Source organism: Notothenia coriiceps, unplaced genomic scaffold (genome assembly GCF_000735185.1).
Source record: "Notothenia coriiceps isolate Sejong01 unplaced genomic scaffold, NC01 NC01_scaffold00037246, whole genome shotgun sequence".
NCBI classification, from domain to species: domain Eukaryota; kingdom Metazoa; phylum Chordata; class Actinopteri; order Perciformes; family Nototheniidae; genus Notothenia; species Notothenia coriiceps.
In genome coordinates, this window is record NW_011369947.1 from 4,861,760 (window position 1) to 4,886,532 (window position 24,773).

The 24,773-nt window shown below is 39.3% G+C and overlaps 1 protein-coding gene across 4 annotated transcripts in view; it reads right to left on the minus strand.

Annotated features, from left to right (window-relative positions):
• The window catches only part of LOC104965628 (SLIT-ROBO Rho GTPase-activating protein 3-like), a 32,589-nt gene extending 9,585 nt beyond the window's left edge, over positions 1-23,004 (minus strand). For 2 of the 4 annotated variants that reach the window (XM_010794620.1, XM_010794622.1), the window contains exons 1-11: positions 22,513-23,004; positions 16,605-16,800; positions 11,987-12,149; positions 9,622-9,684; positions 6,531-6,722; positions 6,126-6,254; positions 5,187-5,408; positions 4,949-5,050; positions 2,772-2,969; positions 2,584-2,668; positions 1,462-1,489 (exon numbers count right to left, since the gene is read on the minus strand). In XM_010794620.1, coding sequence (XP_010792922.1) covers positions 1,462-1,489; positions 2,584-2,668; positions 2,772-2,969; positions 4,949-5,050; positions 5,187-5,408; positions 6,126-6,254; positions 6,531-6,722; positions 9,622-9,684; positions 11,987-12,149; positions 16,605-16,800; positions 22,513-22,579 — 1,445 coding nt within the window. In that variant the 5' untranslated portion in view covers positions 22,580-23,004. Of the gene's footprint in view, positions 1-298; positions 321-486; positions 590-1,461; positions 1,490-2,583; positions 2,669-2,771; positions 2,970-4,948; positions 5,051-5,186; positions 5,409-6,125; positions 6,255-6,530; positions 6,723-9,621; positions 9,685-11,986; positions 12,150-16,604; positions 16,801-22,512 lie in introns of all 4 variants that reach the window. The other 2 variants (XM_010794621.1, XM_010794619.1) reach the window with 2 other exon arrangements.
• Between the last annotated feature and the right edge of the window lie 1,769 nt (positions 23,005-24,773).

Here is a 24,773-nt window from a genome sequence, read left to right on the forward strand (position 1 = left end):
GGGGGGGTGTAGGAAGAAGGGAGCTACTTTTTAAGCTGTACTGCTCCTATGTTGTAAATGCACACTCAGTCTTTCCTGCCTGTGTTTGATTGAGCTTTGGAATAGTTGTTTCCATGTAATTATTTGCATAGCCTGACAGAGTGATAGTGCTGGTACATGGCCAACTGGCATACATTAAGCCATATAAATATCTGGATGCTAGGGAACACAGGAGAAAATATGTAAAAAAGCAGACCCAGCACCAGTGCAATGCTCATTAAATCAAACCATCTGCAGAATTAGTTTGATTGGTTTTCACCTCAGCCTGTCTTTCCTGCAGACTGTGGACACAAGGCAAGGAGCAAGAGGAAAGTCAGTGCATGAGTGAGCCAACATTTGGGTGAAAGAGTGGTCAAAGTCAAAGGCAAAGGACCCCCCCCCCCCCAAAGGACCGTTAGCGAGACAGCTGAGCTCGTGGAGGGACAAAGAGCGCAGATGGGCTAATACCTGAATGAAGGCCTCCATATTGCCGTTAAACAGCTTACGGTAAAAAACGGAGCGAGGTCTAGACTTCCGCATTCTTGAGGGTTTGGGGGGAAGAGAGGGGGGCCTGGGGAGATGGTGGGGGGTCACGGTTGGTACAGGGTAAATATGAATGCTAATGCAACTGGTACAGCCATACAAATACAGACAACTTTCTCCAACATCTTTTGGTGTTTTAACCACAGTTATTCTTACATTCATGAACACATTTTATATCAAACTCTATATTTGAGCTAAATATTCAGCTACAGCCACCAATCGCTTAGATAAGGCTAGTTGTTTCATCACTTTGAAAATGGTGAAAGAGATCAGACGTTGTGGTTCATCCTGCTTGTGATCTTTATGCTAAGATATGATCTGTAAGTGGAAGCTTTTTAAGATTTAAAATTCACAAGGCAGTACTGATATTCTAATTTTCTCTTGGCAAGAAAGTTAAAAAGAATATTTCCCCAATCGTCAAACTTATTTTTTTTCAGATGACCTTAGAAAGAGCTGCTGTACCACATTTTATTAAAGTAATGGATAATGACTACAGGAAAACGTTTGACAAAAAATGTAATGAGAAAGATTAGACTTTTTAACGGATGTACTTTAGTTTAAAATAGGTAAAATCCAAACACTTGAATTCAAGTAGTCTTGTGTTTGGCTCGTCAATAATTGTTAATTCCCTGCTTAACACCTTGTTTAAAAATAAAAAAGCAGGACATTATTCATCTCACTGGCATTTATATTTTTCCTGACATGTTTTTATCGATTAAATCTGAGAAGAACAAATCAGTCCTGTCTTCTCTGATAACGATCAAACCCTTTGTTTGAAAAAATAAGAGAGAAATTGAGAACACACTCATATTCCCACACTGTGATCTCATCCAGGGACACAGGAAGCATTTCACACATCATCGCCTACTTTATTTGCACTCTTGTCACTGGACAGCTTACCTTGTTGTCCCATAATCAGCCCTTTCCCCTACAAAGAAAAAAAAGAGAGAGAAAGAGACAACATTAGTATACGCTAGTTTTACAATCACAGAAGTTTGCTGTACGGTTGAGTGCTGGCCGACTATGCAAGGCTGGCAGATGGAGACGGAAAGGGGTGTTGATGAGAAACCGGGCATCTATTCAGGCAGGCTCAATGGGGTGAGCGCCATGGCTGCATTTGACTCTCCGCCAGGCAGTAGTCATTCAGCCGTTGCCCTAGAAACGGCACCAGAGCCCCATAAGGGGATAGCTTGGCTGCACGCTCTGCAAAGTGAAAATGTTTCCAGGGGCAACAAGAGTGGGAGGTTTGTGAGAGCTGATCTCTACAGTGTGAAGATTTCACGATATCTGCAACACATTTGTCTCATCGTACGCTGATTAGTCAATTAACAAATGTTTGTTCGCGGATCAGGTCATGTGTAAAGCAGCGGATGGAACATTTTCATTTTCATGCATTCTTCTGGCAGAGGATAAACTGTATAGTAAGGAATATCCTTCAAATACAATACTACTAGTCCTAGCTGTTTCTGTCTGTCTACACTGTGCCATTTATTTGACAGCCTGATATTTTTTGGAACTAAAAGAGGACAAAACAGTCAAGCTGTCGAGTGAATGACACCCTCAGTATACCAAAATGTTGTATTTAATTTCTTAATTACATTTATTTTTGATTTAAAGCAGATGGAAGATGGATGTAGCAACACGTTGACATAACAAGATATACTTCCTTATTTAAACATTTGACTGAATACAAAAATATTGAAAGCATGACATGTCATAACATTTAAGCACAATCAGTCTGACCAGAAAATCTAGTTGGGTTTTTTGGCCAATAGCCCAGTTTAGGTCTCAAAACTGTCAAGCTTTCAAGGAAATGACTAATTCATTATAACATAATGTTGTATTCTATTTCCAAAAATATGGAACGAACTCCAGATAAATAACGTAGTAGTGAAATATTACTGACCTATGTGGTTTTATGGTACATTTCTTTACCCCATTATTTTTTAAAGCTTATCACTAAAGTTACAATAAAAGATAAACCCCAAACTATTACCACCACTCTCCGCTAATAAGTCTCACCTTCTCCGAGCGTCTGCTTCAGAAGGTCATGCTTAGCCTGCAGTTTTATGATCAGATTGCTGCCATTCAGGAACTCCTTATATTTCTGTTGATGACATAAAGATAAATAGCCACAAGGTACATTCTTGTCACATGGTATGTTCTCTATGATGCCGTGCCTTTGTGCCCTTATTTGTCCGAGAACTCACAGTGAAGTAGAAGCCCTCAGTCTCGTGCTGATTGGCTCGTCTCTTCACAATGTTTGCCTTGCTCATGTAGGAGTCAGAGGAAGCCGATTTGACCGACTCAGTGGATTGGCTGTGCGAGAAGGCCTCGGACACATCAAAGTCCTCCACTGTGAGCATGTCCTGAAGGGTCTGCATGGTGGCGTCCAGAGTCTTCCTCACCTGACACACACACAGCATGAAACATGTGACTTTAATTCAACAAAGTATGAATTGACGATTACATTAATTAGATGTGCTGTACAAACAAAAGCAACAGGAATATTATAATGATATCTAATGTACATGCTTCAGATACAGTACAGCTGTTCAAAGAATATGAATATCAGCACAAACCTTAGATTAGATAACTGCAGGCCCTTTCCACAGAAGTTTGACTGACAGTAATTAGCTACCTAGCATGAGGCTACGTGACATGAAATATTAACTATGTGAGGCAGACAAGGAGGCAGTGTGCATTTCCATATTCATAACAGACAGGCACTGACATGCATACACACCCAGATGACCTTTAAACAGGCCTGAGTCACCATGGCCTTGGTGACTCCAGGCGAGCATGCCAGGGAGCATGCTGGGAGGTTGGAGCAGAAGACTGGATGAGAGATGACCTCACAGGTCAGTGTCAGACTAAAGATGAACATAAATGCAGGGTGACTGCTGAGGACTAGATGTTTGCAGTTACATGTTAGTGGTAAAGATGAGAGGCTGCCAATCCCGTTTAAAAAAACGTAAAGCCAAAGAAGGTAACGCTTCGGGTGCTTTAAGTAAGACAAACAGTGATTCACTATAATTATGTCCAATACGGGTTCATACTTGTATCTTGGGTTGGTATAGAGCATTTTTACGTGCTAAAGTGATAAAAAAAAACACACATTTTTCTACAGCTGCATTCGTTTTAACATTCTGTTTTAGTCTCTTTAACTTCCACTCCCAAAAAGGTAAATCTGATCTGATCTGATTGGACAGGGTCTTCTTTGTCTGCACCCCACTTATAGTTTATATATATATATATATATTTAAAGAAATCTTGGTTTAAAGACTATTTTCTCACAACAGCTACAGTATGTGCATTTCTCTGTGGATTATATATTGTGATAGTGTCACAGTGTTCCCAGCTCCTAGACCTGCTTTAAATTAAGACATGGAATTATTTTTTAAATATAAAACCTTAAACATGATAGAAATGATCTGCCTTATAGAGAAACAGCTTTTCAAACAACTGTGACATTCTCTTTTTGACTGAGAGATAAATATGAGGCTACCACAATCAGGCAGCTTCCTTAACTTTCAATGTCACACTGTTCATACGAAACGTTCAATTATTTATTATAGGTGTGTAAAAACTATTTTTCAAAGACTCCAAAACATGTCAAGTTTGCGTTAGCAGATATTAAAGAGATCTTAGCAGACGGCTTCCTGTGCGTTTTATTTGATTGAAAGTGGATAAGACCTTCATTTCCTGCCAGAATATTTTTGCAATAATCTGGTGATATGCAATGGCCTCTGTTTTTAAATGTCTAAGACTATTATGTGCACACCATGTTACTCTACACTACAGCATCCAATGTTTGTCTTTATATGTTTCTCACCATCTTTCAAGATCTTTTTGCTTAAACCAATTATCTTTGATATTAACTCCTAGTAAAATCTCTTTGTGCTTTTGCAGCTGGGGCAAAAGAAGGTTCTTAGTTGTCCAACATCGTATTTTTTTCTCCAACACCATGCCAAATTTAAAATTCATATATTTTATATAGAAATACAAACTGTGTAAACATTGTTATAACCATAAAGGTTTTCTGCAATATTTTCCAGTAGAAAAGCCCACAAAGCCTACAACTTTCATCATACAATTGTCAGCATTTTACTAAACGAATCTAAATTCATAATGCCAAAGCAACATATTTAATGTGTTTGGCTATTGTTTAGGCCCTCATCTACTAGCTTAATGGATCACAAGATGACGTGTCAAGACCTGGGTGGTCTACCACCTCAGCCTAAAAATGTCCAAGAGGAAATATTTTACTGACTGTATATCAGTACATATGACTCGGCAGAGAATAACATTATTGCGTGTAGCATGCTTGCAAAGAAACACGGACACAAACTACCTTCAGCCCTCTGATGCTTGTGCGCACTCTCACCTCTTCATTTTCTATCCTCAGTGTGGCGAGGCGAGACTGTAGCTGGTGGAAGCGCATCAACAGCTCTGTTTGGACAGGCTGCTGTGCACTCACCTGACACACCTGGGATTAAGAAAGAAAGGAAGTTTACCAAGAGGATTTAACACAGAGAACATCAAACAGGATGAGAGGCACTTTATGTCAAAGACTAAGACCTTCAAAACAAACCATTCTTGTATCTTTTTCCCTAGTCACTCACCTCGTCCCCCATGTGTGGCTGGTAGTCAAAGCGTGCTGGAGGACAGAAAATCTGGCTGTGTGTGTCCATACACTTCAGCTTGTCTCCTCTGTTGTCCATGGCATCTACCGATCCTTCCAGCAAGTCCAGACCTTCGTGGCGTGAAGTCTCCAGACTATACTCCGCGGACAGGTAGGTTCTCAAGGTGCGTGCCAGGCTTGCATGGAAACCTAGGTCGCAGCACTGAGAACAAAAAGTAAACATGCAATAACTAGGTCTGCCACTATTTTTAAGTTTCATCATTTGTCTGATCTACAACAACAACAAAAAATCTCAGTTTCTGAATTCCAAGGTGATGTTTTTAGAAAAATAAATCTGCCATCCAAAACCCAAAGATATTCAGTTTAATAAAATAAATAAAAGAGAAAAGCTGTCTAAATAGCATTTTATTGATTTTTGAATTAAATGAATTTGAATGGTTAATAGTTTTATCGAAATTGTTGGCGATTATTCTTCTGTCGATCCACTATTTAATAAGTCAACTCATCATTCAAGCACAATCAGTAGTTACAAGCAAATCAGAGGCATGGAGCTAACATGAGAACCAAGAAGTAAACAACAAAAAACTAGGTCTTCCACTAATTTGAAGTATCATAATTTGTCTGATCAACAATAAAAATCTGAAAACTGTCCATCCCAAATCTCTGAAGTCCATGGTGATGTCTTTAAATGTTTATTTTCTGCCATCCAAAACCCAAAGATAATAAGTCTTTCATATGTCTTTATGCAATTTTTTATTTGGTTAATAAATTATCAAAATGTTTCATCAACTCATCATTCAAGCACTATCATTAGCTACAAACCAATCAAAGGCATAGAGCTAACACAAGAAACTCTGTGACTAAAAGGAAGTTCTTCTAACGTTTGCATTTTTGGTTCAGGCAATTACTGATTACTTACATCTATCATGTCCGAGACATCATGGATGTAGTATTTGGCCACCAGGGCATTGGTAGCTGCCAGATTGAGAAGATAGTCGTTCCGGGCCTTTGTGCATTTCAGCTTGTTTTCAGAGTACTTTGCTTGTCTCTGGAGGGGGGGGGAGAGAGAGTCACATTAATGCCAGGATGTAAAATGGATTCCGAATGCACTAAAATAATGGACTACTAAATCAATCTGATTTAATCTTATAAATGCATCTATTACTTTCACAATGTATAGACGGGCGCCTTGTTGCTTTAACTGCATTATCCTATGTAATTTATGCAAATTGTGAAATTCATTACAAATGCATTTGACCTTAAATACACTACCTGTAAAGTAAAACATATGTTATCATGTATATCCCAGTCAACCAAAACAGACCTTCTCTTTCATTTTCTCCATCTTCTTGACGGAGCTCCGGCGCTGTGGACGTTCATCATGACCGTAGCGCAGCAGGCTGGAACCGATGTCATTGGCCTTGCCGCTGTGCTTCTCTTCCTGTTTCTCCGCCTCCTTCAGCTTGCTCTCAGCACTGATACTCTCAGTATGGTACATGTGGTACGTCTTCATCACCTGTGACAACATACATCTTCTGTCAGACTGTAGTTTGTAACATGGCATCATAGTAAAACAAAGATTGTATACAAAGCAAGGAACCTTTATAGATGATATAGGAATAAACAATGTATGCAGAACCACATGCTGACACTTCATATTGATATGTTACTGTTGTAATGATGCAGATTTGTTTCATTTTGTCAGAGCTCATTTATAGCAAAACACTGTATTCATTCCCTTAATGGCAGTTCTAAGCGAGCTGGTTAGCAAAAAAAAAAAAATGTATTCACACACAAACAATAGGAACATTACAAATATTTTATTTTAAATATTAAAGAGGAAAGGCAAAAGTTTTAAAAGCAGTGTCTGATCCATAGTGCCAAATGTGTCCAACATCAGGAAGGGACATTGTGTAGAAGTGCAGTGGCCTTTGGAACTAAGCCACTTTTCTTTTGCCAATGCAGTTCAAATTATGCAGGCATATTAAATAGTCAAAAAATAATAATAATAATAATACAGATTGAATGCTATTAATTTTTTGGCCACATAACCATGACTAATTGTTTCCAATGATACGTGTAAAATACAAATGAACTTATGTTACCTAAGAATTTTCTTTTTTTAGTAAACTCGTAAAAATGTGGGAGTAACACTTACGGCCCCTACACACGACGTGCGTTTGCCAAACTGCATTGTGGGAGCAAAGCTTTGCGTTGCTCGCTTCAAAAGTAGAGCAATGTTCTACTTTTGAAGCTTCGACAGAAGTGTCAGCCAATCGAATCATATGCCAGTACAAGCTCTAGCCAATCAAACCGCGTGCTTGTGTGTCCGGGGCGGGAGATTCATGTGATTGGTTGTTGGTCGAGCTTCAGACAAGCCCGCCGCCGTGTGTAGGGGCCGTTACTCATTCTGATCATGTGTGTGTCGATTGACATTTTGCGATTACATTTTCCAACTGAGCTCAAGGTGGTGTGCTGGGTGCGTCTGCCAATGTCTACCTTTTTTTTCTCTGAACCAGATCATTGTAGAAGTTAAAAAAGGTGCTCGCGATGTAGAGCAAGTCAAACGGTGTGTTGCACTGCAACAGCGCTATCACTGCACCAAAGACAACCCACACTCACATTGTCACTCACAGTGTCACAAAAAAAACATTAATGTCTTATGCTGGGGCTGAACGTCTGAAATAAGCATTATACTAAACAAAATTAATTAATGATGAAAATGGTTGAAGGTAGTCGACTAATAGTTTCAACTCTCTCTAGGTCTTATCAAAGACATGTTATCTTTAACTAGTAGTATCAACAGTTCAATTTAACAACATCTGCTCCTCTATCGCTCCCTCTCAAGTTGGTTTCCTAGCAACCCTGACTGAAGCAGACATGCAGAGGACAGCGTGATCGATCAGCAGGGGAGAAAGATTTCACAAAGTGACAGTGACCAACTGTCCCTGCTATCCATGAAACAAGAAACTACTGATTTCCACAAAAACCCAGCAGCAGATCAATAGCAGAGACCAGCAGGCTGACAACGATGGATCCACCCACTGCCTGACTTTACATTCACTCATAACTGATATTGCAAACAAAGTGAAGTTCATTTAAGTTATTTAACTTTATCTAACCAAAACCTTAACAGGCTGCCGCAATTCCTCATGCTGTGCTCGGGCTGCAGACAGGCATTTAATAATGCATGAACCAGAGAAAGGAGAAATCAATATCAGTAAATCAGGAAAGTGCTGTATAATGTTACATGTGAGAATATGTCATGGTGGTGATCATGTGGTGTTTTCCTTGGAGCAAATGAGCCATTTGATGTACATCCACTCTTAACCAACAATACTTTTAAAATGAGTTGGACTACTGGTCATTAACTCCTAAAATTGCCATTTAACATTGTCCTATATTCTGCAATCAAATATACTAGCACTACAGCAGCTAAGCAGCTTTCCGTTTTTCTTCATTTCAAACTTCAATCAAAATCACTATGGAGACTGTCCAATAACAATCAATTTGACAGAACGATAATAAATGTATCTAAAGTACATGACCTTGCTTAAAGCTTCCCAAAGTTTCTTAAATGTCCATGATTGATCTCTTAAACATTTTACATTGAGGTAAAAACATATTTAGTCTGGTTATGTTACCCCTATATTCAGTTTGAGGCAGACTTTAAATTAGCTCAGTCATTTTAATGATGTTTTAAAAATTATACAAATAATACTAACTGATTATCTTAGCATATTCTCTGTTGAACAATAACTAATGATCATGGTATCACTGAACAACTAGACCCAGAAGGAAGCGCTGTGGTGTTTGCTGCACCCTGTCCCTCAGCCAGCAGATGATATCACTGCATCACTTCATTCTCCTCATCAGCACTAAACACAGCTGTTGTCTATCTTCACCAGCATGTTTAATGACTTCTGTACACATGTTTCCACACAGGGTGTCTATTGTATATGTACAGTTCAAAATAAAATAATAGACAGAGTGACAAACCCCAAACAGATGTGTGTGATTACATGTAACATTAGCTGAAACTATTACAGCAGCTCGTGTTTGCTGTGAGCAAAGTGAACCTCTGCAGCACAGACTGCTGAGTCTTCTTGAAGCGATGCCAGGGGCAAGAACGCTCTCTCCTTCAACTCATGTAGAAATTCACAGTGAGAGGAAGAATGCAAATTGTCTCCTTTCACGACCTCAGGAGATAGAAAAAATGGCCTGTACAAGCTGCAGTGCTGATAAAGCATATCTGCCGAGTGCAGTGTCATGCCAGATGCTTCACAGGTTACAGGTTCTGCTCTGAAAACAACTCAGATGGACCATACACAGACTAACAAAGGGGAAAGGCAAAACTGGCAGGTTGCTGTAAAAAAAGTTATGCTGGCAGGGACAATAATAGTTGTTCAACTCACTGTGTAGAGCTCATTGGTGACCTTCACTAACTCTTCATGCATCTGCACCCCGATGTCTTTGCTCTGTAAGAAAAATAAAGAACAGGTGATAGGTCGAGAGGCACATTTTAAGGACAGATGAATGCAAGTATTCAATCATTTAACACTAAGAACTGGGTTATTTAATAGATTTGCCATCCCACAAGTGAAACACGTAAAGGCTGTTCCAGTTATATTTTCTATGTGAGTGATGTGAGCACGCATTGAAATGCTGTCATTACTCTGCACCAGAAAATATCTAATACAATGCCAAAAGTGCACATTCACACCAAAATAGAACAGTGCAGTGACTGCAGAACATTTCCCGAGGAGTTGTGTCACAGTTTCAGCTCAGTTACAGCATCTAAGCGCCTTTGATGAATTGGACATGTCCTGTGACACGGCTTATAGCCCGAGAGGAGGAATGGGGCCAGCAGAGAGTGACCCTGGAAATCCTGTTGAGGATATATAGAAACGCTTGGCACAATAAATTACGGTTATTTTTTTCTCCATTATAGGTAGTTCTAGTGTATGTTCAAGTGTTCATTTCTTCTTAATGTTTATAATAAATATGTATTTAATTAGTAATTTGATGCAATTAAAAGGGGGTGTGGCATCATTCATGATGCTTCTCTAGACGCTGAGCCGGTAGAGTATGAAAAGTAGATACTTTGATAGGAGATGTGACTTTTTCAATAGTCAATAACTGGGAATTTTTAATAACCGGGACTATTTGTTTTTGCTATATATTGTATACAGTTTAGACAGTATTTACACAATAAGTGACGATAATTGCTAGCAAACTTCGCAACATTTACATTAAGAGTAAGGTTAGCCAGCGGTGATGGACTGTTGTGTGTGTTCATATCTGTGTCAGCAGACATGCAGATGACATTTCTGAAACACAAATTCATGTAACAGGATATGGTAAGTTGTTGTGTCTTTCTGTCCAAGCAGCTAATGTGATACTAACGTAACACCTAGATGAGACTCGCTAAATAGCTGTGATCAACCTGCACAGACTCTGGTTCCAAATTATGTCCACGATAAGGAAGCTGCCATCTCACTTTTGTGTAGTGGATAGAAGTAGAGATACATAGTCGTCCATCTACAGTGGAAATTACATCTACATTTTCACATGTGGCAAGAATTAAATGATAGAACATTCAGTAAATCTAAACTTTGGCTCAACAAACGGCAGAGTAGATTCATTCCGGATGTGTGATTCATAAGCAGTGAGACGGCACTGCAGCTGAACCAGGATGTCACAGCATAACAGGATTATTGTTTTGGAGAACTTTGTCACAATTTAAGCTAACTTCTTGCAAAGGGAGACAGTTTTTCTGCAGGGAGCTATTAGTCCGCTTTTTTTTGCTGGCCGCAAGCCATCCCAGTCTCATAAATGTTCTCATAGTGACAGTGCAGAGCCCCCTAGAGGGCATAAATTACTGTAGAGTCCTGACTCTGTCAAACGCTACTGATCTAAGATCCCCATAGCAGATTGTTCATCATCACCTCTGAACTGAGGGTACTCTCTCTGCTACTGTCACGCTCACCATTCATTAGATACAAATGCCTTACGAGTTGTGAAAACAGGAAGTAACACAAATGTATTTTATGTCGTTAACATAAGAAAAAACACATTTTGTTTTGTTGATGCTATGAACCAAGGATATCATCGGAAGAGATAAAGATTTTAGAGAGGTTTTCCCTCAAAACCATAACCCCACAGATTGTCGCATTGAGAACTATATACTGTATATGACTGAGTGGGAGAATTGGCTTATGAGTTGTAAAGAGTGTCAAAAAGGTTAGTATCTAAATAGTGAACAATCTGAGCATGATATTATGAAAGACAACACACATGATGAATGGAGGAGGTCAAATTAAGATGTGAACTGGAAGCACACCAACCATGCTAAGCGAACACATGGTAGCCAGGGCCTAATGTAAGCCTGTGGCGACATTTCAGGTTGGTAAAACTGCAGTGTAAGAATATTCAACTTAATTGCCATTATATGAAACAGGACAGTAAAAAGAGGGGGATGGGGGTCTTGCATGCAAACGATTTAGTGCAACGGGCTATGACACAGTAAAGCTAGTCACATAAGTCAGAATTATCTTAGATTTGTCCCCTGAAGGAAAATGCTGTATGAAAACAATGCAGCACAAGATATACTGTAGAGCCTTATACATTTCCCCATATTTTTACATATTTGTGTTGGTGTTGCGTCAAGTTCCCAGCTGTGGGCATCATTCATGTGTTCTGAGTAGATAAGTCCTATGAATGTGTGAGTTAGTAACAGTCAGGGTTACATGCCCTCAGACATTTCATTCAGATTTTGACCTTTTTGAAGAGTCTGATGACATCCTCGCCCACGTGTGCCAGACGGACAATGACGTTGTTGTTGTAGATGTCGCTGAGAGTGGCGTGGTCCCTGCTCTCCCGTCTGGTCTGTTCCAGGACCAAATACCAGCAGTTCACAGTAGAAAGAAGATTCTGGTCTTTTCTGAAACAGCCAAGGAAACACTTCAAAGATTAAAACATTTGTCTGTCTCAATAACACATTTCTAAAAAGGTGCCTAACATACACTTATACAGCCGCAATTACCATACAGTATATTGTCCATGAGCAAGAAAAGTTTTTTTTAAGAATACCAACTGTTGCCCACCTAGTCCCCGCTCTGGGGACTTTACCCGATCGAGAGGTCAGTACACATGAATCAAAGAATCAGCATTGATGGGTGCAGCTCATAGACATGTGCAGCTGTGTGTACACACACACACACACACACACACACACACACACACACACACACACACACACACACACACACACACACACACACACACACACCTCCTCCTTGCTCGAGGGAGCATGCGAGTTATATTATCTTTACATCGAAGCGCTGCTTGTCTTCATCTTTTGTCTTAACCCTCCGGTATCATTCGATTGGACTACGCAAATTAGTCATTCGGGACAAAAATGTCCCCTGCAAAAGACTTTGATAAAAACATTATATTTAAAGGTTTTTTCACAACTTTTTTGGGNCTGTTTACCTCCGGCAAAATGACGAACTGGACCGACTTCTGACACCATGTAATAGTCCGTTATGCTATATAGTTGACCGCAGGTCATGGAGAGTATTAAGGTATCCGTAGACCTTTGTATGAGGCATCTTTATTACTTAACAGGTCTTCAGCCATGATACATGCGTCCTAGATGCGGGCTTGCATACACACCGTATCACTCCGCAGCCCGCACCCCCATCAGTGACGTCCGGATGATATATGTGCACGGCACTATATACTACAGAGACGAATCATGTCTTAAAACAACATCAAGGGTGGGGTACTTACCTGGGAAAGCTAGTGTTTGACGAATTATGGATGAATGCCGGTGACTCTCGGGTAAGTTACCTTTGTATGTCAATTTAATTATGTTATCCTGTGTGCACAATTGGTCCGGTCAACAATGTCTTTCTTATCTTTAACCCTCCGGTATCATTCGATTGGACTACGCAAATTAGTCATTCGAGACAAAAATGTCCACTGCAAAAGACTTTGATAAAAACATTATATTTAAAGGTTTTTTCACAACTTTTTTGGGTTCAATCTTTAAAGCAACTTCAGCCCTAATCAAAAATACCAAAAATGTAATCATTTTCAGGATCTTAACCCTTTAAATGCCATTTTGAATACATTAAACCGCTGTTGTTTTTCATGAAAAAAACTGAGAAAATAGCCTTGTTACAAAAAAATAAGGCCATTTGCACCAACACATCCAAAGTGATTGCAAAATGAAACGTGAAAAATGACCCATATGGACAAAAACGTCCACAGTGATACCGGAGGGTTAAGACAGCTTTCAACAATTGTTAATACAATGCTGCATACTTTTTTGTATAAAGCCTGATTAAAAAGGCATGTGTGAAGGCATTTTGCTCTGGGCATATAGCTGTTTCATGCCGAGTAAAATTCTGATCTAACTTTATTTCACCTTTAGTATCTGTTGAAAGGAAATGATGATTTTCACCCTTTGCATGTCTTTGTTAACAGGGAAGAGGATACTCAAAAGGAAGTTCACTCACTGATAGGCATCTGTGCTGAACTGCACCCACACAAGTTTCATCATATCACAAAACAGTCAGCAGCTATAGATAGATGAGTGATGATTTGTTTTTCTTTTAAGATCTAAGACGTTTTAGAGTTCATTAAAAAAAAAAAACACATTTTCATACTAAAACCATCAGATTTCTTGTTATTTGGAAATATAACCGCTTTTTCTTATTTTGACAAGAAACTGAGGCACACACTAACTGAGCTACACCAGTGTCTGACCAGTCTAAACTCAGGCAGCAAACTCAAAGAAGATGTACTTTAGCTCATGAGTGAGATGGTGATGTGATGTGAATTCAGGTTACATAGTCCTAAGGCTAAACACATCAAAAGATAATGTGTGTAATCAACACAAAATAATTTACACATTAAAACGAAGAGGTTGCAGAAGATGCACAGACACAGACAGATGACCAATGGATTCTTGAATTAGTTGAAAAATACTTTTTTGATGAATAATTGCCAGTAAAACCATATGGTCGACAATGTCTTAAAAACTACAGTAGATACCACAGTATCACAAGTTCTAGAAAGCAATGGCTAATAAGTATTCCTACAGTTATTATTTTTCTCAGACTGTACCTTGAGTCAGATACGCAGCAGTTATTTTTGTCTCTCATCTCAGTGTTGAAGAAATATACTGACTTGCTTTCTCTCAACTGTCAAAAAACATTGATCATTTGAAACTTGAAGAGGTTTATTCATGGTTTCATTTTCTTTTTGAAGTGAAATATGAGTTATTTCCTGTCATGTAGAAGCTCACACAGATTCAGCTATGCTAGCTGCATTTTAACAAAGGGCCACATTGTAGCTACCATCATGTGCCCAAGGCAGTGCCAAAATGTCATCAGAAACTGGCCTAATACCAAAATCTTTTGAGTTGCACTTGTGCTTTAACAAGTTTATTTGATATGTTTCAGAAATTACAATCACCTCCTAATGCTTATGGTTGACTTTCCAGTTTATGTCTCTATCCTGCTTATAAGATAACAGAAATGTGAAAAGTCCTGTTTTTATGGTGATGCTAAAGGTAATCCAGACTGCTGGGCATCAGAAATGGTGTTCCTTTCATCCTTTACCACTTTGATAATAATAAAACATGAACAAGCTAGCTATGCCTATTGGCCTCCTTTCAAGCAGGGAGCGTGTTTGATCCTGGACACTGGATGCCAGGAACCTGCTGTACATCTTTGACTGTTGCCTGCTCTTGAATAAGGATGAATCTGTGGTATTCAGGACACAAAGGAAGTGAAACAGAACTGCTCATGGAAGATGATGGAAGAACATTTTTTACCTGAAAGCCTACATAAGGTACAACAATACCCATTTCAATCTCTGCAGCATAAACTGGCACCATCAAGCTGAACTATAGTGAACTTTTGCATTAATTGACTGTGTTGACTCGTAAAACATGTTCTCTTATAATCACATTTATGTTGCAGCCACTCTATTACAGGCAGCTTTCAAAATGTTTCTTGACAATCTCTTGCCAGGCGATTTATTAAACCTGCTTTAAAGAAATTAAAATCTGAACGATAAGAAAGAAGGGCACTGAGGTTTTCCAATTTAATTTTGTTTTAATTAAAAGGAGAGTGCAGAGCCAGAAGACTGCGTGGGATTATTAATGATAGAGAGTCCACTGTAGACTGTGAGAGTGAATCTAGCCTTAGACAGCTGGATACAGTGATGACCATTTAATGTGATGGGGGAGAAACTGAGACAGCATGGTGTAGACAGAGAGAAGTCATGCAATGGGAGTCTCTTGCAGAGGTCTCCCTTCGAGTGAATGCTCCATTTATCAATGTCCCAGTGATGGGAGCGCTCCACCACGATTACTCTTTATGTCCAATTGACCAGAGAGACTGAAAGAGAGATGGAGAAGGCTCTTCTGAATAAACCAACGTGTTGTTACGCATGACTGCCACAGCCAGGTCACATCAAAGGGTGTGCAACTGCCGACGCATCAATTGTACCATCTTTACTGTAGTGCTTTGTAAGTTCAGGCCTCTCCTAAGGCAAGAACTTAAGATTTCTTAAGATTTCCTGCACTGCTAATTAAATACAAAAGCAGATTATTCAAATTGATTTTAATTTCACAAATTAATCTTGAATCAACATTTATTTATTACCTTTTTAAGGTTTAAACCTTATTTGGCAGGCTTGATTGGATACTTTTCAAGGTGAAGAGCAAACAATAACATTCAAGATGTTCATTGAATGTACCCTAATTTATACATGTTAATTCTGATTATTAATTTCCTTATTCATGCCCACTGATTCGAATCACCCACACGGCTATGGGCTGTAGGATTATTATCTGAAAGTCACAGTGAGCTGCAGGCTGGTCAGAGCATCTAAACAGCCTCACCATGCTGTAGTAGGGTTTGTTTGTTTCATGACCACAGCTCTCCCTTACACAATCTATTTAGGTATATCTTAGTAAACAAGCCCATTCTGTTTTTTGAGACTCCTAACTGACACTAATTAGTTTTCTGTATCCATTGGAAAAAAGTATTTGGGTAGCAGTCTAGCGTGGAGTGTGAGAATGGAAATGAAATGACAGCCACAGAGGAAATACGGGGGGGTGGATAAAGAGTCTGACCTAGTTGGGAGGAACACAGCAGCCTAAGGCCACAAGCTTCCTTGGCCCTGGCTCCATTTCAGGTCATTTCTTCTGCTTTTATCCCTACTCTCCTTTTCGTTGCTTATCCCTCCTCTGCCTTTCTTTTTATTTATTCCTCTCAGTGCCGTGCCAGTGATCCGTGACAAATATGTAAACATTATTAATCGGCCAAATACATACAGACATTCCAGTACTTAGCAGACAGACAGTGGGCAGACTCACTTGAAGTGATGGTGCTCTCTTGAGGTGCGGATCTTGGCAGAGTAGCGCTCGGCCAGTTTGTCCAAGCCTCTGGAGTACTCAAGCTGGAGTTCAGCCTTTCGGCGGAAGAAATCCTGCAGGTCCTGGAGCAGCTGCAGCCGGGACTCAGACTGCTGCTCCAGACAGCGGAACTGCTCCACCAGCTGGTTACGGATCTCTGCATATCAAAGAGGGAGAGACCACCTTCAGAATGAATAAAGCCTGTCTAGGGGAGAGCGCTCACATGTGGGGCTTCACGTCCCCCTGCCAAACAGAGCTGCAGGTCAGCATTTAACCCTAAGTTCTTGTAGTAAATATAAATGTGTCAGGATACAGTCAAGCACTGGTACTAATAAAATAACAAAGTCATCATAATTGGATAAACTGGGTGTCAGAGTGAATTTTTACCCTGTGTGTGCATGTGCGTGTAGTGGGAGGGAGTGGGGGGTGTCTAAATGCTGGGGAAGCACACGTGCATATGTGATGCATGTCTGGTGATTGCAGCAGGCAGCATGGAAAATAAAAAAATAGGTCAGCTTCTCAAAATGCATTGTGCCGAGTGCATTGTGCTGAAAAAACTAATTGCGTGCATTCTTTTGATTACATGAACACTGTGGTTTTTCTCAGTGAGTTTTGGAAAATCACTGCTCCTAATCATAGTCTGAGGATAAGCCAAACATATTTATGGTCTATATTTTAAAACATTGTTGAAATTTAATTTAAGAATATGTTTTATTTTATTGTTGTAACAATATTTAACTTAGGAAAATAGAGTGTTTCCTGTTTTTATTGTTCAAGTTGAAGTTTGTACCGATACTGTGCCAAATGTTTCACTGTTGTAGCTTTCGTGGTAGTAATATAGTTGAATTTAAGATTTTCATGAATGACTAAGAATATAAATCTAAAGACTCCCTGTTCGGCAGCTTGTGCAGGTAGATGGCAGTTAATAGAGCTCTAGGATCAGGGGATAAACAAAAACGTAAAACGTAAGTCCCGTCTCTTTTACAGTCTTGCATTAACATTAACAAGATACACAAATAATATTTTATTTCGTCCATATACTGCTTTTGCAAGGCTGTCATAAATCCAGTGGCTAAAAGGCTTCAGAATGTGTGGATGCAGACAAACCATAAATCTTACGAGAGCCTATGGCTGAGTGATCACTATAAGGATATTGATATGGATATTCTTCTAAATCTCTATTTATACATACATTATATAAATATACATTGAACTCTTAATATTTCACTTATTTTTTTAAATCATCAACTTGGAGGTCAGACATTTGTAGTATATTTTAAGTGTGTTGTTTTTATGAATTTTTACTCTGTAAAGTGTCTTTGAGTTTCAAGAAAAACGCATTATTATTATTATTATTATTAGAGACCTAGCACACACAGCCTGGGGGGGGGGGACTTTACTCTTTAAAAGATAATAAGAAGCCATTGAGTATTATTAAGATAGCTGAAGATTTTATTAAGATAGGCTGTTTCAACCTTGCACATGATTGCTGTACAATGATAGAAACTGTGAAGAATATCAATGGAAAAGATGGCCCAGCAGAAGAAAACCTATAAGTTCAGTTCCAAATGTTTTTTCTGGATCTACAATAAAAAGATTTGGAGTAAAGCCTACACAATCTTCTGCGTGACCGAATATGTGAATGAAAGACCTAGCAAGACAAGAGTAAATATGTAGTCCCTTGCTGTTAGGAGATGTACCCCTCGTGGTCCCCATAGTTGCCCAGTTGCCTGGTTACATGCCTCTGGAGGAATCCCAATGAGAGCAGGCCAGTTCCCTGTTCTGACAGTCGCAGTCAGGCTGTTTAGCATAATGGCCAAGGACAAGGGCAACTTTCTCTGCCTTGAAATACTCAATAAAAAGCCTGTGCTGATAAACCAAGCAGTAATCAAGTTTAAAATAGAAATAAAAGTCACTGCAATGTACTCCTGCGCTGAATTAGAGCCCTGAACAACATCATTTGTTGTTGGCCTGTGTGACTTTAATCACTCTTAATGAAATGGTTGCATTGTTAAAGAATGAACAGAGAAAATAAAGAGCAAATATAAATGGATTTGACCGCAGCATTTTACCAGCAAGACATTAAATACACTCGTGATATTTGCATTCGCTCTCCTGGGAGCATGTTATTTTTAGAACCTAAACTGTTACTAGGGACTACTCTGCAATACTGCACTACATTCAATGAATGATTCAAGCCTTTGCAGAGCAATGCATAATTACGAGGAAGCCGGCAAGGAGTTAATGTGAATAAACCAAGGAATAAGCCTCAAAACCTAAATTCTGGGATTATTTTCTTTATTTGTATTGATGACATAATATACAATGTTGTATGCTACACCAGTATATCTGCTGCCTACTGTATGAACATGTGCAGCCAAAATGTAAAATAAAAACACCCAAAGACTTGAGTGGGAACTTCCTTAATAAAGACCTGTTTGTTATATGTGTGACTTTAACTGCTTAACTATAAGCACTTAAAGCATTAATTAATACTCAGTCAAGGATAACATTGAGGCAAATTCTTATTCTGGTCTTAAGAATTTACATTAACACTCACAATCATGTTGTAGACTTGTAGTATGAAACTAGAACAATCACAGACATCATTATCCCCTCCACCCACATTGTTTAGTCATGTCTGAAGGTTTGTGTCAAAAACGACCTGCCTACGCTCAGTTTTTATGGAGGCTCACCACTTCCTTTAATCTGCACATTCAAAAGGAGAAAAAACATCCAGTCGCCAAGTTCAAACACAGCATGTCTAGATGCTACATGGATCTTTGACAGATAATGCCATGACATAGGGGGAAGCTATCGGTCACGTTTGCCTTGCAGGGTTACCAGTTAGGCTCCTGTACTGCGGCAGCATTGAGGCCCAAATATCACATTCTTGTCACCACGGTAGCTCAAATTTAGCACAGTTTTTGCAATGGCCAGCAGTAGTCTCCGGGGCTGTGTCTGCAGTTAGCCATGCGTGGCTAGTCACATGCTTAACCCAGACTGACACGTTGACATAATTTGGTACAAATCAAGGCTGTGTTCTGTGAACACTTGTCTTCTGGATGCAGTAATGGCTATGGTATGCATTTACAGTTTATTTGCTTCACATTTCTTCCCCTCTCTCTCTTTCTCTCCCTCTCTCACATATCTTAGACTATAACAAGGAAATGCATAGAGATTTGTGCAACCACAGGACAGGAAAATCTAGGACGTACTGAGCAGAATTCTAAAGCGGTTTTCTCTTTATATCTTATAATGCTCAACTGAGGGTATGTACCATAGGTATGTACCTGTCATCATAGCAACAGTGTTACGAAGACACTGGAAACACAGATATTGTTTCACTGTCGCAACACTGACATTTCAAGACAGTATCAGTCTAAGCATTCTTTCATTATGATGAATACACACATGGGCTGTGTCTGCATGTTCCGCCAGGAATGCATTTCTGTACAGTGGTGGCAGGAGGAGTGAGATGCTACTTTGTGACAGTCAGATTGTCACCAAGCTTGTATGATCATATTAAATCATGTTAAGTCTCCAAAACAATAATATAGCGATTGTAACACAGTCCTATTTTCATTATTTTATAAGAATTTAAGGACAGATATCTTTGAAAAATGTATGTTACACAACTCCTGCATTGCCACATGTTACCTTAGCAACAGAAAATTTCACAACAAAAGGTTTAAAAATACCCTATTAGAGCAATTTGTGCATTACACTAAAATGGCTGGGCCGCAAACAGGTCAAATGGCATTAGAGGTGATGTGGCCTACAGCTGGAAGTACAGTATGATGCATGATGAAGGGCATCCCCTCATATTCTTGTGTTTTGGTTTTGGAATAAGCAGGGGCGTTAGAGATACTTCAGGCCGGTCAACTACACTCCTTAGAGGGAAACATACAGTATATGTTTAACTACAACACTGTAAAACAAATCTGCATGTAGTGCGATTCAGGAATGCAAATAATGTTTTGGTCATAAACAAGGAAAAGACTATGACTCAAATGACTAAGTGATAGCGATGAGGATAACACTTTTGTACAAAGTATGAATGACTATTTCGACATCAATAGATCCGGTAAGACAAGTGACAGATGTCACAACTACAGGCCCAGACCTGTAAAGCACACCATCACACAAACAATCGTTGTTCAAATGTGACAGGGACCCTGCAGTTTGCTGAATTGTTTTATGTCGAAAAATAACCCAAAATGCATTATGATTGCGCCTGATTGAACTACCATGCAGTGAGCAACTCAGCATTATTGGAGGCCAGTGTCAGTGTCAGAGTAAAGCCCCCACAGCTCCAAAATGATCCAAGCCCAGTTTGCAAATGAGCTTAAGATGTCAGCTTAAAAGCTTTTTCTGAAACTGAGACGAGAGACGGAGCTGTGATGGCTCTCTCAAAGCTGGAGTGGAGACCAGTGAGAGAGAGAGAGCAAGAGAGAAAGAGAGAGATTGTGTGTGTCTGTAAAAGAGTGAGAGTGAAGAAGTCAAACAAATAAACAGACAAAGAGAATGGCTGGAAGAAAGTAAACCACACCTCTGTCTGCAAAATGCTAATCATTCCAGACACATGCTTACTAGGTTGGGTCATTTCTGCTAGATCATTTAGATTTAGAGATATATATAGATTTAGAGAGATATAATATATATATTTAGAGGGATAGATAGATAGATAGATAGATAGATAGATAGATAGATAGATAGATAGATAGATAGATACACACACCATGAGTTCACAGTGGCACGTTCAACTTGAAGTCAACTTTGTAGGTTGGGTGTTTTAGATTAGTGTGATCCTGATTTTAAACCAAAGGGTCTGAGAAGATGCTGATATTGCAACCTGTGACTATGTACTGTGTAGGGATAATCCATGTTGGCCTGTTTTGTAGTTAGTTATCCTGGTTTAAATGGTATCTTATTATCACAGAAAGCTTATGCTCTATGCGCCACTGTGACTGAAACCTACTGAGCAAAACCACAATTGTGCAAAGGTGATGCACAAAAGTTCACACTGCATGAAGTTGTGACTAAGAAGACAACACACCTACAGTATACTGTACAGTCTGTTCCAAAAGAGTGTTACTGTTCTGACACTCTTCTCTCTCTGGCTGGTTCATCCAGTCACATATTTAGATGCAGACAGTAAAATCCTTTCATGGTTCATAATTCATACAGACGGCATACATTATTTATGGACTTCATGAACTGTTTGCTGTGTGATCTTCCCTAGCATTCCCTTTTCATCCGATACAATTACACATTGTCGTGTCATCGAAGTACTACACTTTATTGTCTTTTTAAATGCGTAAGATGCCAATTTATTCCTAACCTTATTTCTAGGAAGAAAGTGTAACGTACTAAGATGTCTCCTAGTATCCTGTATGAGTACCTGCCTACCTGAGGTGCATGACCTCCAGTCTACTAAAAGGATTGGCCAAGGTGAATTCCCTTGTTGGGTGTGCAGCACCAGAACAATCTCACAGTAAATACCAACTGCATATAAAAAACGAATCATCAGGCTCCATTGGCTTAAATGGCCACACATGCAGGGCTTGGCATGTTAATGAGCACACATCATCAGTACAGAGAAACCAGTTCAACCAAGTTACATCTTTCATCGATTCACTGGATTCAAGTATGATCATAATGAGCATTTTTTAGATATTTATCAAAGATATGTGTTGAAAGATAAGATGTGTGTCGAAAGATAATAAATGGCTGTCATTTTTTTCAACTATGAAATGTGTCCCACCCCACAGCCCCGCACGCTAATAAGCCAAAGCTTGTGGTAAAGTTACGCAATGGTGCCTTCACACACAGAATAACAATACGAGCAGGCCTGCACGTTACCAACCTTTCACTTGGGTCTCATATTCGGCAATAATCTCTTTGTCCTTCTTGACTTTCGCATGAGATGACATTTTGGGGAGCACAGATTGTGCAATGCTCGCGCAGGAGTCAGCGACTTGGTTGCCACAATGCAGCGTTTGCCCGTGTGCAGTCCTCTCCAGATAGTTGAGCAACAATCAGATGCGAATCATCGCCCTCTTTGACACAACTTCGGATATTAAACGCACTTGAGAGGCTCTGCGATGTTGCTGTGCTGCGTTCAAGGCGGCGTCGAGCCTAAAAGTGCATACTGATCCCTGACCACTCCTCTCCAGCAGTACTCTTCAGTGAATCGGGAAACAATTCACGTTTGATGCACATTTCATAGCTAGTAAGCTCTGTGAGGAACCGCTATGGCAGCCTCGGCGATGAAAGCACCGAGCTCCTTCTGCAAAACAACTGTCCAGTCTGCCCTTTTTTTCTCTCTCCCCCTCTCTGCAATTTCAATGCTGCTGCAGAAAAGGCTGAATGGATGTGAAAGTCAATCAGAGACTCCTCCCCCAACCCCCTCCCTTATTCTCCACTTTTCTCCTCATGGATGATTTAAGATTTGTCTGAGTGTACTGACAAACCTTTGCCAATTACATATGTTGTTGTACTGGGTCCACAGCTGAGGGAATTTATAAATAGATTGTTTGTGATCAGGATTTGATTGAATTAACTGTAACATGAACCTGTCTGCAGAACAGGATCAGGCTTATCCCACTTTGTAAGACATTTTTTTATTCAAATTCAAATGTTTCGATGTTATTGATTATATACGGTTCGTCTCCAAATCTCCAACGTAGTATTGACACATAATACTGATACAACAATAATCCAATTATGGCATCTTCATACAGCAATGCAATAAAATAAAAAAATGCATTTGTGTATTTCTGAAGACAATTTACTTATTTGATACTTAATATATAAAGAGTAATGATGTTATAGTTTCCCACATCCCATGGTGACATCTTTGAATGGCCAATTGGTCTGAAACCCAAAGATATTCTTTTAGTTTCACCTTTGTCAAAGAAAAGCATAACCCTTACGTTTGAGATGCTGGATCCAGCAAATATTTTTGCATTGTTACTTAAGCAATAGCTAAAGTGATGATTGGTTATTAAAATAGTTGAAGACAAAATGTCTTTAGATCAGCTAATCGCTTAGTTTATCATTCATCCCCTGATGAAACATCGACCAATAATGACTAAAGACTCGATGTTTGACCTGCCGGGCCCGTGTTTAGCCGTAAGCTTATCACAATACTATAGCCTGTTGTTGATCACTTCATGTAACTACCAAATTACCCAAATAAACAGGACATGTAAACATACCCAAAATAAAAGTTTTGTCTTGAAAATCAACAAAATGTTTTGCCTAGATTTGTTTTAGGTGTGAACACAAAACCAACTGGCATAAAGCCACTTATTTCTGAGTGGAAGACACAATGAGTCACTCTTCCCTGCTCATTCACTCACAGTGCCTTTTTACTGCAGCACAGTTTTCTAACAGGTCAAATAACTTTCTGTGGCTTCTCAAGCGCAACTATGTGCTAAATTCATAATCTTTCACCTAGCCAGAATGTGTTCCTGTTTCAGAGCCATTTGACCTGATGCATAGCACAGAGATAATAGAGCACTTTGGTTTTGAGATTGCAATTGAAATTGTGTCACTAAATCCTGCTCTGCCTTTAGAAACAATTCTCAGGAAATCTGTGAGCTACTGTCAGCCTCTTACAACTGTTAAAGCTGGGAGATTCTCACTATCCAACCTCCAATAATTTACTGAGCAGTGTTACCTATCAATCTTTGGTATCAGAGTATTATTCTGATGTCTGGGTAGCTTTGAAAATAATGTGAACAATCTGTGTCTGTCTAATGTGGCCATGGAAGCTTTTAAACCATCCTACAGGCCTTTATGAGAGGAATGACCATAGGGTTCACCTACAAAAGACCATGCTAAGTGACTTTAAAGCCATTATCACAAGAGTTGGAAAACATTTGCTAATCCAATTATATACAAATATACAGGACTGTCTCAGAAAATTAGAATATTGTGATAAAGTTCTTTATTTTCTGTAATGCAATTAAAAAAACAAAAATGTCATACATTCTGGATTCATTACAAATCAACTGAAATATTGCAAGCCTTTTATTATTTTAATATTGCTGATTATGGCATACAGCTTAAGAAAACTCAAATATCCTATCTCTAAATATTAAGAATAGTTCCTCAGACCAA